Here is an 18,908-nt window from a genome sequence, read left to right as displayed (position 1 = left end):
ACGACCCCAAGAATGAAAAAGACGCAATCGTTATCCACACTCGTAACAATCATTCGTACAGGAAAAACCCACTGCCAAGTTGAGCACATACAATGAAACATCAGACAGAACATTCGGTAGGAGGTATCAACGCCAGGTGCATACCAATAAGCCACGATGGACCGTCCGGATCCCGTCCAGCATCCCTATGGCAAGGTTTGGTAAGCACACTATCTTTCCTCCTACCACTTCGCTTTTTTTTTGGTCCTTTTCACCATCTTGGGCCCCTTGTCGAGCGACGCCAGAATCTCTGCTAATCCGATTCCCTATTCTCGGACAGACATAGGAATACCAGCGAAGTCTTCATCTTCAGTGAGAGCACTATCTTTCAAGAAGTGGTATTTCTCCTTCAACATTTTCACACCCTCGGCCAATAGCACCTGCTTCCATTGTTTGACCACCTTCAACGCGGGCTCGTCCAGCAGGAAGTGGCCCTGTGGGTGATAGCGGGTCTCGGGAAAGACGGAAGTGTAGATTCGTCTAATCGGACTGGGACGCAGCCACATGGTACCGGTAGGTGCCTCTTCTTCTAGCTGTCTCTTCTTCGACTTCGTGCCACCTTGCTTGGTTATGGGGGGCAGCAGCGGTGGTGGCTGCATTGGTGCAGTTTCTCCGGGATCCTTCTCGAGAAGATCTTCAAAGCAACCGACGCAGAAGACCTCTCCTCCATCGTATTTGGCAACATTGACTGGGAGAAGTAGCTGCTCGTAGTTCGGAAGAGAGATAGGCAGGTTCGAGTTTCTTGGATCAAAATTCTCGTCCAGGAACGCCTCGCCTGTCGTGCTTGGAATGTGAGTGTTGTCGAACGGCTGTGTCCACGCATGGGGTTCGAATGAGACTCGATACATGCCCGGTAGAATTGGCTTTCCGCAACCCGGATGTCCGCAAGCTGCGCTGGTTATCCCCGCCTCTCCCGTAGGAATATTGATCTTCTTTCCTTTTTTTCCCCGCTTGGAAATTGGCAGAGTGGGGCTAGGGTCGTGAAAGAGCTGGATATACGCACGGAACTTGTGTCTCAACCCGTCCTTGATCCATTCCCTCATCTCCAAGGTCAATTTTTCTGTGGAGCCTTCCGGGAGTCCGACCTGGAGTTTGAGGGTGGTGAGCTGCGCTTGCAACTCCTTCCGAGCCCAGTCCGTGAAGATTGCTTTAACCTTCCTGCATATCGCGCGACTGTGTTCATGCTTCTTCGTTCTAGGGCTTTTTACGGCCTCTTCCTCGTCGAAGGACTCCTTGGAGAGCGTTTGAGATGGTGCTTGCAAAGGACGTTCGAACTCCCGGTCGACTTGATCCATGTACTGATTCTCGAGGAAGCGGGGGTCGACCTTCCTGTTTGTTCCTGCCAAACTACCAAAGTCTGGTACATCGTTATGCTGTAGATAGTCAGTTATCCTCCCTTCGTAGAAGTAGAGAGTGTTGCTCACCTCTCTCTGGCCTCTGACATTTTCTGCCGGCTCAGAGCTGTTCCGGTCGTCTGCTGGTGTCATTACCCCATTTCTAACAGTACCTTCGGTTGTGGAGCAATCGGGTACAGCTGCTGGAGAGGTTTCCGAGTGCGAGGGTATGAAGGGTTCCATCTCCCGGACTACCGGGGGGCTGTTGATGGTGGGGGCTGGGGGAGTGGGGAGCATCGTGATTGCAGACTCTAATGTCAGCGGTCTGTAGGGAGCTGGGGAGAGAATTTAGTCGGTTTGATATACTTAGAGTGTCGGTGAACCCAAGGGCTTTGAGTGCTAGTGTGTTCCGAGAGGGGCATCGCAGCATGACGATGTTTGGAGCTTGCTACATCAGTCCGCACTCGGCTAAACAAACATGCTATCAATGAGCCACAAGTTGCCTCAGTACCTACTCGATTAAACATGAACAAAAAGTTCCCTTAGCATTCAACTTGTAGACTATGAGTAAGAGCAAGTAATTCTGATGTAAGTACACATGAGAGCCTCTTCTACGAGAGTTTCCTAAGAAAGCCTCCCTCTCATTCGGATATCTTTATCACGTGCGTCTCAGCCCACATAGCCACTCGTAGGCTCGACTTCTACTTAGCACCAACTCGGCTGTCTTGGCGCTCTGCTTGGCAAACAGCTGGCTGCTAGTACGCGACAACTTGCTTTGTGCTTCCTTGCCGAGTTCGCGTGTCCTTCCCTCCCCACAACTTTTTGTTCATCAACAACAATCTCCACCTCCTCGACATCCGCCACCACCAACATAATAGGAGCAACAACCACAACGACTGTCTCTAGAACATCGCGCTTACACTCCTTCGTATCCGCTACGCGACCTCAATAACTCTCCCCACTCTCATTCAACTAATCGACCTCTGTCGGAGCGCAAGACAGCCATCCCGTTGTCCCTGACAACCAACGACTGAACAAAAACATCCTTGGCGAACCCGATACATCATCACCAGCAACACCGCCACCCACCATGCCTCCCATCCGCTCAACCCCGGTACGGGAACGACTTGCTGAGCCCCGTACACCTGTAGTACACGTGCCCGAGGAGGACGATGGCTTCAACCCCGCTTGGGCAATGAACCCGGAGAATCCCTTCCGCAGTTACCAACCTATTGCACCCATAGAACAGGAGCCGGAAGTGAGCCGATTACCTGCGCCGCAGGTGTCTGTAACCCGTGTTCAACCTCAAGTGTGAGTGCTACGACCTGTTATCTGGCTGCATGAACACAGCTAACGGAGAGCGACACAGTGCTACCTACGATCATGATGCTCTCGACAGTCTTACGTGGGGAGTCTTGATTCCTCTGGCGGTCGTCTACAACACGGTCAAAGGTGTCTGCGATTTAGCAACCGGAGCGGTGTATGCCACATGTCGGGGTGCGAAGGCCGTTGCGCGCGTCGGCGGTGGTGTCAGTCGCAAGGTCTTTCCCAACCGCTACGATCCAATTGGCAGGTCGAGGCGAGTCAGTAGAACCCCACAGAAGCAGATACCGGCCGACAGCATGCTGGCTTTGCCGCCGCATATGGTAGGCGCGACGCCGTGAGTACATCCGTCAATTCTTTGTCACCTCGGGTCACTGACGGTGATTCGCAGTAACGTAGTGCGACGAGCCAGAGGAGAGCGTCTGAGAGGAGACCCGAACAACCGCACTCCGACTGTCGACGAAGCGAAGAAGTGGAACCTATTCCATGAAACGCCCCTTCGGAAGAAGCCCGTTGTTGCCGAGACACCTCTACCCAATGGCCCTGGTAGTACCCCGTGGAAAACACCAAAGTTTGAGTTCAATATGAGCCAAAAGAAGAGCAAGACCGGCAAATCTAAAGAATTTGCAATGAATGTTCACAAGGGTGAATTCAAAGAGTGGCTCAAGATGCTCAAGAGACACGGATTAGGCACATCGACTTTGCGCCGAGAGCTCACCGAAAACCTCACATTTCCTACGAACCTGATTCTGGAGCTCTACGATAACAAGAGCGAGGACCTTAACCGCCTCGTCAAGTGCCTTGTCCACGAAGGATTCACCGCTTTCTACAGGCTCAACGTTCCGGTCATCAAGCCAACTGCTCCAATTAAGTTTCGGAAGGGCGAGGTACGAAACATCGACCTTGACGCTGTGCATCAGCAAGAGGATGGCTGCTGCAAGTTCTGTCGTGGCTTCGCTTGGGCTGGTCAGGTGGAGGAACGTGAAATGGATAAGGATGGCGAGGTGCCATGCCGCAGTCAACACAAGACTGTCGTGCCCTACACCGAGGAGGAAAAGGCCGTTTTTGCTCAGAACAAGTACGACATGCTCTTCAGACGTTGGTGCCAGGAATCACGCTACGATTGGATATTCGAGGCCCCAAGGTTGAAGAATTGGGAAATTCCCCAGGACGATCCCAGATTGCGCCACATCTCGATGCTCAGGCAGCAGCACAAAGCTACTTACGGAGCGCCCAAGATGTATGATGCCGACCTTTTGGCGGGCCGCAACAACCTCCGCGAGGACATTACGAGGCAAGATGTGGCGGCAAAGATCATGATCGATGCCATCAGGAAGGAGAACCCCGCGTTGGCCGATGCATACGCCAAGTTGGACCTTGAGCGGAAACGCAGACAGGTCCGCGCCGACTGGCTCTGCATCAGGCAAGTCAAGGCTGTTCGCAAGGAACCGCCGAAAAAGGAGAAGGCTCCCGTCAAACCCGTCGTTGCCGATCCACCACCTGCACCGGTAACCGCCCTCGTCAAAGTACAAAAGGCGGTAACCAAGAGGAATGCGCAAAGCGAAGAATACGACCAAAAACCTAGCAAGAGAGTCAAGATCACGGAGGAGACACGCGAGCGCAACGGCAAGAGAATTAAGTTCGACGAAGAGCACTACCAGGAGAAGTCTGCCAGAAAACCCGAGAAGCCCGCCAGAAAATCCGTCAAATTCGCTCCCGAACCCCAGGGGCCGCATGTCAGCAACGGCAACACGGCCATCAAGGGAATTCTCAAGGAGTCCGGGACTTTCGAGAAAGCATCCCAGGCACTGGTAGCATTCAAGAAGCTTCCACCAAAGAAAAAGGCTCCTACCAAGTCGATCTCCTTCAACACTCAACCTCAACCTATCCCTCCGACGGGAACCGAGCCAGTCGCCTCGGGACTGCCCGAGAAGGTTCCGCTTTCTCAGATCTCGTACTCACCAACTACCCGCCTCCTCTCCCGGCCCATTCCAAAGATCAACTTCGCGGCGGTTCCCTCTCTTCGGCCTGAGGGTTCTGGTTCAGAACCAACCTTCTTCTTCGGAGCCTCCTCCAAGACTGTGTCCTTCAGTGCTCGCCTCCCACCTTCTTTCGACCCAGTCCTCATTCGACAGCAATACAAGTTGGGCTGCGCCAACGCCGGAAGCTACTGGGATGACCTTGACCCTCACGGGTGGCAACCAGACCCAGCCCTGACCGTAGAAGAGAACAACGCGCTCCGTATCAACTACAACATCCAGAAAGCCGCGGACGCCGCGAAACGCGAGCAAGAGCTGAGGGAGTTGGAGCGAGAGGAGGAAGCAGCCAGAAATCTCTCGAAAGAATCCGGTAAGTCCAGATGAGGAGCAGGAGCAGAAGACGGTGATCGCTAACGGTGTCTAGAAACTCACGCCAGAGGATTGAACGAGATGAACAACAATGCAGCAAGACGGACAAATGAACAAGGCTTCAAGGCTTTCAGTGGATAGTAGGGAGGCGACGTTACACAGCGGAGGCGCTTTTTTGCCTTGATCTGGAATACGGAGGGATATTCTCTCACCTTGACCTGGCAGGCTGGCTTCCGTTGATTCATTCATTCCTACGATTGATTTTAATTTGGCGAGGCGTTATTTCATCTTACGAGGGGCGTACTTTTGATACTACTACGGGAAAGGCGTTAATACATTTTGATTGTACTGTACTGTATGCGTGTGTTACTGTTTGAGTAAATTGTGTTTGAATGAATGGCGAGTGCTGTAGTGTGATTTTGTCCTTGTGACCACTAAATTGCTAGGTGAGGTTGTATGATATATGGCCTCCATTGATCGAGCGGGCTATCCATCATCGAATCGGAGCTTCTCAATACATTCTGGTAGAAATAATGCCAGCGTAAGAAGCCAGCGAAGCTCCCATCAATCAACCCGAGTGCTCCGCAATGACCCATCCCCTCCATATCCCTCCCTCCCTCCCAAACCGAGCACCGATGAGAGGAGAGGGGAAGAGCCCCATTCTTCCACGCGGCACTTACGAGAATAACACGTGCACGCCCACGGAAGCAGAACGATCCGCGAATGGAGCGATTTATTGTGTTTGTCGCTGCCAAGTATATGTCGGGAGGAATATAGGTGAGTGGCGTGATCCGAGCCGATTGTTTCATGTTTTCCGAGCCTCCGGGGTCGGGGGTGGAGTCGGCATGTCGGTATGTACCTAATGTATGTAGAGTAATCTAGGTATGTCCCGAGGGAGAGAGGGAGCGGGCGTCAAATCCGTTGCAGCTTTTCTAGGGATGGAGGGATTAGGTATTTTGGCGTGGACATGTTTACCTCTCATATGTACACCCCTAGTTCTATCCGCAGCTACGGATGCAGCTATGTTAACCTGCCGTTCCGCAGAGCAGAGTGTGTGCCGGTGCCGTGGGGAAGTCTTCACGAAGGTAGGAAGGTTCGTCACCCCACTTCAGTACTTTAACCATCTCGTCTCATCCCGTCTCGTCTCATCCACTCCCATCCCGTCCTTACGGTATCACTCGCCACTCGCATCCGGGCGAGGGAGGGGGGGTGGGGCTATGTAAGGTCCCCCACTTTTCCCACCTCCCATCTCGATAGTACCCGTCGCGATCCCCCTAGCCAAAGCACATCAAAGCACATCGGCCAGAATCGGGACTATCTCCCGCAATATTGCCCGGCAGCGAGATCTAGACCGCGCCGCCGCCGGTGGTGGTGGTGGCTAGTGGGTGGACGGGTGTCACATGCCCTCCGAGGTCTGGACCTCGAGCCCCGAGGTTCCAGGCTCGGGGCGCAGGTGTGTCGTACTGTTTTGGTTGAATCGGGAGGAGGAGCGGGAGGAGCAGGAGCAGGAGGATAGGTACATCAAGGGGTTCACGAAACATGACTCGCCGCAGTCCTGCGGCTGGAGCCTATGTAGAGCTTAGAGCCTGGAGGTTGGGTCTCAGGTTGGGGCTGAAGGCTGAACTTTGAAGCCACAGGGCAAGTCCTCATGTACTCAGTACATACCAACATACAAACCGGTTAGGACATTGCCGCTTCGGGAGCACCCATAAGATTTCGGAGCATGGTGGTGCGCACTGTGGTCGGCCCACCTACAGGCTACGTAGGTTTACGAACTGAGGGTGGGGCTGAGGAGCATGGGCAGTGGGCAGTGGGAGCATGGGCAGTGGGAGCATGGACAAATCCAATATCGATGACAATTCCCACTTCTGCCGCCGATCAATCTCGATATCGATGCCCTGCACCGACCAGTCACCACCACTCTCGCTGCATCACACTCGCTCGCTGCATTAAGATACACCTTTACATACTCAAGTACGGTGCTTACTTACCGACTTACCGGCTTACATAATCTCACTCGAGTCTCGCACACACTCATACTCATACTCATACATACGGTCATGCCTTCATTTTCCTCCCACCAGAGCCACCAGAGCCACCAGCGACACCAGAGATTCGAATTTCCCCCCGCTCCGCCCCCAAACGGCCTGCAGGCTGCTCGAGATCACCGCACGGGTGGTATGTACTCTACATATTGAAGTGCTGCCCCCCACCAGCCCACCAGCCCACCAACCCAGCCCAACCCCCCCAAAGCCACGCGCAGGGCCTAGAACGCCATTGTGGGGTAGGGAAGTAACTACGTTACGTCGCGCCGGCGCAATCGGTTTATAACCAGTCGTTGACTCGTCGACTCGTTGGGAGGCAGGAGTATGCACTCAGTAACCAGTTGGTGGTGATTGCAGGTATTTGCGGCTCGTGAGGTAAGAGCGGAGAGGAGAGGAGAGGAGAAGAGGGGAGGAGTGGACTGTATGTAGGCATGTAGATCCTGATCCATCATCATCATCCATCATCACGATTCACCATGCGGAGTGATGACATGATGGACTTTCCGGATTCCCCAGGTAAGAGTGACGGAGAGCACCAGCTGTTGGTTAACCTGCGCAGCGGTTTGGTTTGGTTTGGTTGGGACCGTGGGTTGCTTTTTATCCTCGATTAGCTAGCCAGCCATGGTTAACTAGCGGCCCGGGCACGTGAGGTGCATGACATCGATCGTTCTTCAACAGTTTAACTTGTCGACCGATGCATGTGGGGATCCGGTGGGGATCTGGAGGATGTGGCAGGCAGGACACGATGGGACGCGTTTCCTACGGCCGCCATCGGAGGGAATCGCAGGCGGAGGGTGCCATATATCCTGCGTCTAGAATGGTATGCCCGAAAGATCGATGACAGTGTGACCAGATGTTTGGAGGGGGAGTTTTTGCGCAGGTAGAGACTGCTGCAGTCTGCAGCCTGCGGCGCTGGTGATCGGGAGTGGCGGGATTTGAATGTTCACGAGCGAAGGGGGGAGGGAGGAGGAGGAGGAGGAGGAGGAGGAAGAGGAGGAGGAGGAGGAGGAAGAGGAGGAGGAGGAGGAGGAGGCTGAAGAGGAAGAAGAGGAGGAGGAGAAGGAGGAGGGGGTACCGACCTGTGGCACCACTAACCACCACCAAGTTCTAACCACTACCGTATGTGTCTCGACTCTCGCCGACGTCTCGTCCCCGCCTATTCCCGCTCGTTCCCGCTCGCACTCCCAAGTTCCGATTCAGTTCCGATCCGTATGGAGGGCTCAGGGTGTACCGTGTTTCAACAATCCACTCAGAAGAGCGAGTGACCCCCAACAATCGGCGGGAGGTGGTGGTGGTAGTGGTAGTGGTGATGGTGGAACATGCATCGCATCACAAGTGTGTGTCGAACGAACGAACTGACAGACGGGAGAGTACCTTTGATATACCATGAAATACAGGGGCAACCTTTTGTATACCATGAATACCATGACAGGGACATAGTTTGACCAACAGACCTCTCTATGGCCGCGACAGGCGGCGACAGGGTCAGAGTCTGGTGAGAAAATAATTTGAGCAAAGGTATGCCCGCTGCACCGCCACCCTAATTCTGCGCACAAAATCAAGTTTTTTGCAGCAGTCGACTGGGCCAAGAGAGTTCGACAGAGAGAAAAAGAATGCTTTTCTCTTTTATTTTATTGAAGCACTGAAGCTCGCTATGGTGCTGCTTTCCCAACCTTTATAACGATTTCTTCGTGGGTTATGTGTTCCATCGGTTGAGAAGTAAAATCTTGGTTAGTATTTCAGTGACGAGTCAATTTATTTTAGTGACGAGTCAATCTAACTTAATGACAAGTCACTAGGTGTGCGCATAGCGAGTCAGTAACTTTTATGACTCAAGCGCAAATTCCCCTCATCTGGTCTGCGCTGTTCACAACACGCGATCGGAGACAAATTGGCCATTAGACAGTTATTAAATGCAATCAAATCCTTATGAAAAATGATTTCACTACGATACCTCGGGGTTCTCTCTTTTTCTACCCCATTTTCTGTCTTGTTGCATTGTCTTCGTTGCATCGACGCGTAAGATGCAGGATTTTTGCTGTGGCTGGTGAGGGTATCGCGTACCTTTTAAGCCCCACCGCGGGCATATGTACCTTCGCTCAAATTATTTTCGCACCAGACTCTGACCACCTGTCGCCGCCTGTCGCCGCCTGTCGCCGCCATAATAGAGGTCTGTGGGCCAAACTATGTCCCTGTCATGGTATTCATGGTATATAAAAGGTTGCCCCCTGTATTTCATGGTATATAAAAGGTACTCTCGACAGACGGACGAACGAACCCCCCCCCCCCCTCTCATGGTGTAACGTTCGATGGCTATGATATTAGGTTACTCCGCGATGCGGTGTATTCCGTCGACTTTACTTTCTGTCCAAGCCCCATGGTGGCCTAGGCAGTGGGGCAGTGGGCAGTGGGGCAGCGTCGGAGCGGTCAAATCTCGAAGGATAGAGAGAGAAAGAGAGCGCACGCCAACCCCCGCCTACCGCCCGCCGGTCACTCTTCCACCGTGCACATTGCACGTCGCAAACCGCGCAATCCGCGAGCTCGACCCGCGAGCTAATAAACGCGTGCACCGGCCCAGAGCACTCAGCACTGTGCGCGGGTGGGTGGGATAATGATTGGGATCATCGCGACATTGGAAAGTATGTATGCGTGAACGACGACGACAAAAGCCCGCTAGTTACTCTACATGCTCTACACACATACATACGAGCGATCGGTCGGTAGAATCGACTGACTGACTGACTGACTTACGTATGCCCAGATATATCATATAGGTGTAGATATAACTATAATACCGTATACATACCGTAGTTAGTGGTGCAGTGTGTGTATGGTGTATGATATGTAGGTAGAGTGCCGGTATGCATGCTTCCATACGGAGCGCACAAAATATAGTACAGTTGATCGAGCTCATCCATGGTGCCTGTCCATCTGGGCGTCGTCCAGCCAACATGGGGTGTGGGGGGAGGAAGGGGTGGGGGGTGGTGGTGAACAATGGACATATCAATCATCATGTCGAGGGAATGATCGGAATGTGCGACACGATGAATCATGGTGTTCGGTGCAGTTGTGCAGTTGTGCAGTTGTGTGGTTGTGTGGTTGTGTGGTAACTTACTGGATAGATAGATGCGAGTGGGATGGATGCGAGTGTGATGCTCTCAGAGTAACTACTCTACCCACTCTACCCACTCTACCCACTCTACCCACTCTACCCACTCTACTCTATGTTGTGCGCGCGGGGCGGGGTTTCCTTTGCGGTCTGGAACATTTGCTTTTTGGGTTGATGGGTGGTGGGTGTTGTTGGGGGAGTGGGACTGTGGGAGTGGGAGGGGGTGGACGGAAATAACGGCAAGTACATGCAGGGAGGATGCTCGAGGATGTTTGGGCTGTGTTCTAGGCCCCGCCATCATTGCCTTATTTGTTCCTGGTCTGCAGAAGAATTAACCCTGGACGACATCATTTCGGCGAGACCATGAGGAGGCAGCCAGCCTCTGAGGGAAAGAAAGAAAGAAAGAAAGAAAAAAAACAAGAGAGAGAGAGAGAGGTGCGCGCGTGAAACAACTGCGAGCGAGTGCCTCGGACACGGAGGAGAGGTTGGTGGAGGAGATGGTTGGAGGAAGAGTTAGAGTAGGAGGAATCTCTGCGGAATCTCTGCGGACATCTGCGGAATACGGTATGTACGGACGAGATCCAGCACGTGTTTGTGCCAGGCCCGGCCATGATGAGGGGATACGCGTAGTCTATGCTCGGACAGAGTTTGAGGATTGAATTGCAGGGAGTAGACCACCGGAAGAGGCGCCTGAAGAGGCATCGAAGAGGCACCTTTTGGGGGCGGGTTTGATCATCATTGCACTCGACCTTGTCGATTCATGGCTGTCAGGCACTGGAGGATCAAAGAGCCACCTTTTCTCGGTTCAATCATCATTGCAGTCACACACCGGAGGATCAAACAGCCACCAAAGAGCCACCGGTAGAGGGCGCTATACGTCCAACGAGTGATGGGAACCGCTTTCGACTCGTGAGTCCGTCATGGGACGATATGTAAGCGTCGAACCTTGGGAGTGGTTCCGGCGGCCCAGCAAGCGCCTCGAGCGCCCTCCTTGCTTGAGAGCACGGTGAGGCTTCGTCTCAAAGCGAGCCGGCTGATGCCGGCAGCACATATATCTCCATATCGATGAATACGAGCCCGGCAAAAAGCACAGTGTGCCTTTGCGCCCCTTCCCTCTCGGTTGTGGGCTTGGCCCCGGGCAGACCGTAGACTCTAGAGTACGGTACTACATACCCCCACATGCAGGAGCGAGGATAATTGTTGGCAGTGCAGGTGCAGTAGAGTAATAGCCAGCCGTTGAGTTCGTGATACGTTGCGTGCGCCACAGCTCTCGATGCCCTGTCCTGGCCTGTTGCTGTTCGAACAGGCTTCCACACCGAAAACGGTGGCTTGCGTGGAATTCTTCGCCTCCGTTTTGACGGGCTGGTTTGTGTGGATGTACCAGTACATGTCCTGGCTGGTTTTGTATGTGTGCACCAGTACATGTCCTGGCTGGTTTTGTGTGTGTGTACCGGTACATGTCCTGGCGGAGGATGTTCGCCTCAGACACCATCCGTGACCCGACCCGGCCCTCTTCGAGGGAACGCGAATGTTGGATGGCTTTTCCTCGCGTTCCAGGATCGGCTGTTTGTTCCACTGTTCCAGGCGTCTAGTGACTCCAGTCTCCAGTCTCAGTCTCCGTTTTTGGGGCGTCTCTCGGTGATATTCCGTGGACCTGCGGAACCGAGCATTCTTCGATCCTGAGCCGTGCTCTATGAAGTCAAGTGCGGCAATCCGCACCCTCCGCCCGTCCCCAGGTCTGGTCAACGGTATAGGTACCTGCTTAGGTAGTAATAGTGCCAGTTCCGACTTGAGATCGTGGTGATAAGTGTACCGGTATCTGCCATCTGGGGTTGAAACCGGGCCCCCTTACATCTGTCCAAGCGATGGATGGCTGGCTGAACTGGGCTGGCTGGGCTGGCTGGCTGGCTGATACCGCAGTCGAGGATATTGGGTCGGGAAACCAAGGCTAGAAGCATTGTGAGATGATGCAAGGAGTGTACGGGCCGCCTTCATGCGAACCAAGGATCGGGGCCCTTGGGGGGTAGGAGGGAGAGGGTTTCCCCAGAAACCTGTTTGGGCTGGGAGGGGAGGGGAGAGGGGGAACGGAACGGTGTTGCAGCCATGATCCATCGGGGGCACCGGAAGGGCAGAGACGGACCCGAACACTCGGCGCCGAGGACGAGGGGCGGGCGGGGTGGGGGGAGCCTCAGCCAGTAGCAGCAGCAGCTGGCGCTTGTCGGCAAGCCGCGGGGTAGGAAAGTGTAGTTTTTTGGCCCTGACCTGTCGATGATTGCGACTTATGGGGACAAAAGCCAGGGCGTGCTTTTTGAATATTATCGTCGTGGCAGGCCGCGACAACCCCCCTCCCCCCTGGCCCATTCTTCTCCGATGCCCCCCTCCCTTCCCTGTCAATAGCCCGTTTTTGACTTGTCTGGGCCCTCTGGATCCAGCGCCGGTGGTGTTCGATTTCTTTTTCCGATATCTAACTCGTGTATCTGCTCTACTTCTAGGTACGGGCGCACGCACATGGACAAGTAAGCAAGCGGCGGGTGGTGGTGGCTACTGCGGAGTTGCTCGCTGTCATTGCTGTCTGTGTGTGTCTTTTAACCTCCTAGGCCTCCACTACTACCACTCGCATCCCAATACTCCCCCCCTCCCATAGTCAGCTACCTATACCACGGCTGTACCACCACGGTAAAAAGACTTCTTTCGCAGAGCACCTTTGTGATAGTTATTCTTTTTTTCTTCCGTCTTGCCCGTCTTCTTCCGGCCTCTGTGCTCCAGTTCGCTACTAGTACTTTCGCTTTTTACGTTCGCCCCTCTGGCCGCGCCGGCTTCCAGAATCACCAGAACCCGCCCACTTCACATCCGTCATTGCGGCATCCAGGCTCCAGATTGCCCGTCTAGACCACTACCTAGAACCGTCGATCGCCAGCCAGCCCAGACTTGCTTGCCGCTCGACTTCGGCATCTCGGAAAGGAGGAGAAAAGAAGAAGAAGAAGAAGAAGAAGAAGCGGATTGGCAGGAGAACAAGAGCATCAACAACGGGAAAAGCAAGAGACACGGCAAAAAAGTTCATGTTAATACATGCCTACAGCGATACCAGCCATTCTCCCATCTGCACTCGGATTCCCGAATTCAGCTGAACTCTGAGGTTCCCGATCTTCCATCTCCGATCTTCGTGTGGCCAGGTGTGTATTCAGCCAGCCCTTGTTGCCCACCCCCCTCCCCCCAGAATTTGCGGTCATTAGTGTGGGGACTGGTTGTCGTTGCCCCGTGCCGTTGTTTGTTCCCTACCGACGTTTGGGGCGGCAAAATGCTTGTACTAGTACTTGGTACTGTACCTGCAGGGTCGAGCGAGAGTGTCGGGCGAGTTTTCGCGGAGGAGGAAGGGCGGGAAACATGGGGACGGTGGTCGGCGGACGGCGGGGCGTCAGGCCAGTCCTGGATGTCATTCGGGAGCACTTATGGCTGAACTCGATCAACTCCACCCTCCCTTCTCCGAAATGCTACTATACCTGCAGCCAGAATCAATCCCGTGCTCCTCATTTGCAGCATCCACTTTCTCTACTTCTTCTGCTTCCTCTCACTCTTCTTCTCCGGTGTACTAGGTAGAAGGTACTTTACTTACTTTTTGTTCCTCTGTCAAGTTCCTCTGTGCTCCATCTCAACACTGCCACTCGCCACCACCCACCCACAACAACCACCACGCCACAAAGTTCTATTGCTACCACCCTCCCTCTCGCCCGCCCCGTCCGAGAAGACCAAGAGAACGAGGATAGCACTTAGCACTCTGGACAACACACCTTCTGTCTTTCACCGCTCTACTTCACTCCGCGTCCCGTCTCGCGCGTCGCCTTCCCCCTAGGCTTCGTCGATCGTAACCGCGCCGCAATACTTTCCGCACGGCAACCACAACCACAACAACAACAACAACAACAACAACAGGTTCCGACTACTTGCCATAGACGGCTAACTCACCAGAGATCCGCCAACTGTTACACCCAGCCATCAGGAGACTCCTTTCGGGCCACTGATCGCTGGGGGGGAATCAACACGATGTCGACTACCGAACTTGAGTCGAATATACCAGTGGGCTGCGACCCGTTTTTCCGGGAGTCGCTGTGTATTGCATCCAAATCAGAGGTCCTGCGGCCTACGGATCCAGGGTTTAGAGATGAAGTGTCACACGCGCTGGGATCGGCGGACAGCTGGATGCTGGAAAAGACGGTGCAGCTTAAGCATCGGCTACGCGGCGTCACCACATTTGATTTTTGGCAGCTGTTGATGGAAGGGATAACCGAGATCACCGGTTCGCAGTATGGTTTCGTTGCGAAACGTGTCCTCTACGACGATGAAGATGCGGCGGTGGAGATGCCCGCGATCGGCGAGCCTGGTTCTTGTCTGATGGGGCTCGCTTTCTATTTCAACGACCACAAGGGCAACAGTGGTCTCTATCGGGATTACAAGTATCAGGTGTACGGATGCCCGTGTCAGTGGATGCGGCACGATCGGGTACTCCTCATTCCCGACGGATTGACGGCTCTCACGCCGGACAACCCCAATGCACAAGGCTTTCCAATACCGGCCGAAGGATACCTAGCAGTACCTCTGTTTCACGAGGGTAAATGTTATGCGCATTTCGGCTGTCTCTGGACCGCCGATGGCCTAAAGGAGAGGCCGAAGCTGAGCTGGGCCATGTTGGAGATGTTCTTGCATGCGCTGGAGGATGAGGTCGGCGCACGTGTGCTGGAGGGATTAGGCCTTGGGGGCAAGGAGACCAAGAGTAGTGTGATTCCGCAAAATATGGTCAGCGGAGGGGTTGCAGTGAAGCATTCTTTGCGCCCTTACGCCAGACGACTATCTCACGAATTGCGGACACCAATGCAAGGTGTTGTCGGCATGCTGGATGTGATGTATGCTTCGGTTGTCGAAGCTACACATCCCGACCGATGGCGATGGCCGGATCTAGCTCACTTGAAGGAGGTTATTGAGGGCCTGCGAGCGAGTATTGAGGTCGCCCAAGGTATCTACTCGGTCGATATTCTTCAAATAGACAGCGGCAGCATGCTGATTCAAACGTGCAGATAGTTCCAAACGTGCGGTAGACGCGGCGGACAACATGGTGCACGCATACGATTTCAACATGGAGGTTCCATCGACGCCATCACAGGCAGGGGCCGAACTGCTGGGCTTGGAGGAGCAACAATCCGGGCCATTCTGGTTCCCTCACAACAACCTAGACCAAGATGACGAATCGTATCGGCGGGGGAAGCGACGAAGGAGTTCGGCAAATTCTGGACGAGACACGCCGGATAAGGTCCCTCGTGTCGAGCGGCAGGATAACCTAGGCTCCATGGCCATGGAAACCGGTTCTCAGGGATTCGCCAGCACTTCCACAGCCGGCTTGTTGACACCGCAGTACGGGAGCCGCTCAACCGATGCCGCTCAGGACTATTTCTCGCCGCAGATAACGTCCAATCAGCATCAGGGCTTCCCGTCAACGCCTGGACTATCACATGATGCCGTAGGCAAGGTGGTGTTGAACTCTCGCTTGTTGAAATTGAGGGAACTATTACATGAAGCTGTGCATGACTCTCTTAGAACGGGTGGTCGGCCGGACTTTACGAATGTCCATGGGACCCCCCATGGCGAACGTGTCACCGTCGAAGTTCCGGAAGCCCACAGTGGCGAGGAGGAACGGAAACACGTGGAGATTGAAGTCATTGTGGATGACAATGTGCCGGAAAGCATGATTAGTAAGTCGGTCGTACTCTTGATGGCCGTGTGTCCAATTTCTTATGCGTGTGATAGTCGATGGCTCCTACCTCACGAAAATGATATCTTCGGTGTTCAATAATGCGTTCAAGTTCACCCCGTCGGGTCGGATCACTCTTAACGCTGCCGTCGACTCTTTTCATCAAATCATCTTTACTATCGTGGATACTGGCGATGGCATCCCAAGTGACTTCATTCCGGACTTGTTCAAACCGTTTTCAACCGAAGATGAGTCTCTCACTCGTCATCGTGACGGACTCGGCCTTGGCCTCTACGTTGCCCGTGGAATCGCCCGGAAGATGGGAGGAGATTTGTGGCTGGAACGAACCGCAACGGAAGGAGACCACCGAGGCTCCGAGTTTAGGTTACGACTCCCAATAACCCCCGCGGACGCATCAGGGAGCACACCGGGCACGCCTATTCCCATCCCCACTCCCGGAATCGACGCCGCCAGTCTATCTCTTCGCGCCGACTCCGCCGTCCCCACTCCACGCTTTCGTCCTCCCTCGCCACTTGTGCGATCCGTCGTTGCTCCGCCATCCGTAGGACGAAAACTCTCTTTCGATCCCGATCTGGCAAAAAAGCTTCCGCTCCGCATTCTGGTCGTCGAAGACAACCGGATCAACCGTGCACTGCTCTGCAGCATGCTGAAGCGTCTCGGCTACAGCGACATCTCGGAAGCCCGCGATGGCATCGAAGCCGTCGAAATCTTCTCCAGTGCAGCAGCCGCAGGCCGCCCGTTCGATCTGATCCTAATGGACCTCTGGATGCCACGGATGGACGGATACGAGGCTGCTGAGCGAATTCAAAAACTCTACGACGAGCAACGCAGCAATGGCGGAGAACTCACCGTGCTTGCCGTCTCGGCCGACGCAACCGAGGAGGCTCGCGCCAAGGCCGCGTTGAAAGGGATTCACGGGTTCGTGGGGAAACCGTTTGGCATCGCGGATCTAGGGAAGGCCATGCTTGATTTCCGTGGGGAACGGCGGGTGGCGATGGCCACTACCGCCATGGTCGCGAATTAGGATGTCATGCTTTGATTTTGCGTTTGGGAAAGGGTTGGAGTTTTTTTTTTTTTTCCTTGATTTTTTTTCTTTTGTCTGGAATGACAGGATGGGATGGGATCGGTATGGAGTTTTTGTTCGTGAGCGCTCTCTTCTTCGTTCTCGTGACCTTTGTCTTGTCTTTTTTTCTCTCTAGTAAGGTAGTAAGGCGAAGATGCTGCTGTGCATAATCCTGGGGGGTGCTGGGGGGTGGGGGTGAGGCGGGGGAAGAAAAGTAGTGGATTTTGAGTAGTTGGAACTTGGAACTTGGTCGGGGGTGTTTATACAGGTGCTGGTGGCGTCTGCTTGCAATGATTGATTGATGATGTGGGTGTTTTTATATTTTCCTTTCCTTCCTTTATGTTTTTTTCAGTTTCTTTTCGTTTGACCGACTTTTGACCCCGATGATTTCATGAATGGCGGCTGGCTGGCTGGTGGGGGCTGGCTGGTGGGGGCTGGCTGGTGGCTGGTGGCTGGCTGGGCTGCGGAATTGGAACTTGGAACTTGGAACTCCACTTGGAAGTCTTCTGGTTCCTCTGGTTCTTCTGGTGATATAATTCGCCATTAATGAGGATTGGATGGAGCTATTGGGGTATGAATTTACTCGATGGTGATGAGGCGAGTAAGTTCCAGAGGCATTGCGTAAGTTGAAGTGCCTATGCTACCTATGCTGCCTACGGGAACGTGGAAGGCTGCGAACCATCCATCCCGTCTGTTTCTCCAATTACTCACCTCCCGATCTACTTTCCAAGTGCAGCAGCGAGCTGTAGACTTTGGTGATGAACGATAACAAGGTCCAAGGAAAGGACATAAAAGCTAGGAGCCTCACACGGTCACGGGTTTTCAGGGGGAGCAATATCCGAGTGACCGCGCGTGATAGTTACATGCTGACATGCGGAGCCGGATGATCTACACTGCCGGCAGGCTGCTGCACGAGTTCTCATACGTTATTCATTATCTATATCTGGTTTCTGATCGTTGATTCGGACGGAGGACGAGGACGAAGGTTTATGCCTGCGATGTGAATAGGTGCATATCGGTTGCAGAATGTAGATGCCGAAATTCGAACAGTATTGGCGTTGGCGTTGGCTACCGGTGCCGATCATTAAAGTTACTTGGAATGTATGGATACTCGGGGGAAGGGCGGGAGAGGGCTTGGGAACTCGAAAGTGCCCTCCCAGGCCTCCCTCCTCCTTGCTGCTTGGAAGTTTATTGCTCACTCGTCTCTACCGTACATGTTGATCGATAGGAGAGTGATAAGTGATTGTCGCTGCCGTCAAGCAGACGGGATCGCTCAGCTTCTCTCAGCTGGAAGTTCCAAGAACCGGGTTGCATACACACATCGAGCCACGGCACATCCCATTCAGACACAGCGTACCGTACTGTATCGGGTGCATCAAGCACTTGGAAGTTGGAGTCTTGGAATGTGCCTGTCCGTATCCGAATCCGGACCGCCGAGGCTCAATGGCTGCTCAATGGCCCATTCATGCATCTCACTCGCCATACGACGACGACTTCCATCCTCCATCTTCCATTTCCCTCGACCCCACCAAACCACCAAACCGTAGAGCACCACTCCCCACCCCCCAGAACAAAACCACCATCACCGCTGCCGCAACCATGCCGCCCCGCCCTCCCGCCCGTCCCCGCAAGCCCCCCGCCACCACCCGCCGCTCGACCACGCCCGCAGACGACAGCGATGGCGACGACGAAGCCGCACAAGCGGAGCTGAACGAGCTGCTGGACAAGATGCGGCGCACTGTGCGCATTCCCTTCCTTTTCGCACTACTTAGTACTCGAGTACTTACTGACATGCGACTATGTACCGAAGACGATGGACAAGCGCCGCAAGAAGCGCGGCGACATCGAGGCGGGCTTCGAGAAGGATCTGCAAAAGCTTGACGCCG

The 18,908-nt window shown here is 54.0% G+C and overlaps 4 protein-coding genes across 4 annotated transcripts; 3 read left to right on the top strand and 1 right to left on the bottom strand.

Annotated features, from left to right (window-relative positions):
• Positions 1–305: 305 nt before the first annotated feature.
• Positions 306–1,670, bottom strand: BZA05DRAFT_436890 (uncharacterized protein; the record flags this gene model as incomplete). The annotated part of the gene is made up of 2 exons (XM_051486432.1): positions 306–1,412; positions 1,464–1,670. 2 exons carry the CDS (start codon positions 1,668–1,670, stop codon positions 306–308), a joined length of 1,314 nt encoding a protein of 437 aa, XP_051338738.1.
• Positions 1,671–2,168: 498 nt separating this feature from the next.
• BZA05DRAFT_454395 (uncharacterized protein) lies at positions 2,169–5,185 on the top strand (the record flags this gene model as incomplete). The annotated part of the gene is made up of 4 exons (XM_051487518.1): positions 2,169–2,684; positions 2,743–3,033; positions 3,088–5,045; positions 5,100–5,185. Exons 1-4 carry the CDS (start codon positions 2,464–2,466, stop codon positions 5,183–5,185), a joined length of 2,556 nt encoding a protein of 851 aa, XP_051338737.1. The 5' UTR covers positions 2,169–2,463.
• Positions 5,186–8,562: 3,377 nt separating this feature from the next.
• Positions 8,563–9,259, top strand: BZA05DRAFT_436888 (uncharacterized protein; the record flags this gene model as incomplete). Its single annotated transcript, XM_051486431.1, has 2 exons — positions 8,563–8,819; positions 8,882–9,259. A coding segment is annotated over exon 2 (240 nt), but the record flags the coding sequence as incomplete, so codon positions are not given.
• Positions 9,260–14,239: 4,980 nt separating this feature from the next.
• Positions 14,240–16,983, top strand: BZA05DRAFT_338869 (uncharacterized protein; the record flags this gene model as incomplete). Its single annotated transcript, XM_051480909.1, has 3 exons — positions 14,240–15,206; positions 15,268–15,939; positions 15,995–16,983. The coding sequence occupies 3 exons, from the start codon at positions 14,240–14,242 to the stop codon at positions 16,981–16,983; spliced, it is 2,628 nt and encodes an 875-aa protein (XP_051338735.1).
• Between the last annotated feature and the right edge of the window lie 1,925 nt (positions 16,984–18,908).

This window comes from Tricharina praecox, assembly GCF_024521635.1.
Source record: "Tricharina praecox strain CBS 144465 chromosome Unknown BZA05scaffold_15, whole genome shotgun sequence".
Lineage (NCBI taxonomy): Eukaryota > Fungi > Ascomycota > Pezizomycetes > Pezizales > Pyronemataceae > Tricharina > Tricharina praecox.
Note: the sequence above shows the minus strand (reverse complement) of the source record. Positions and strands in the feature narration are given on the sequence as shown.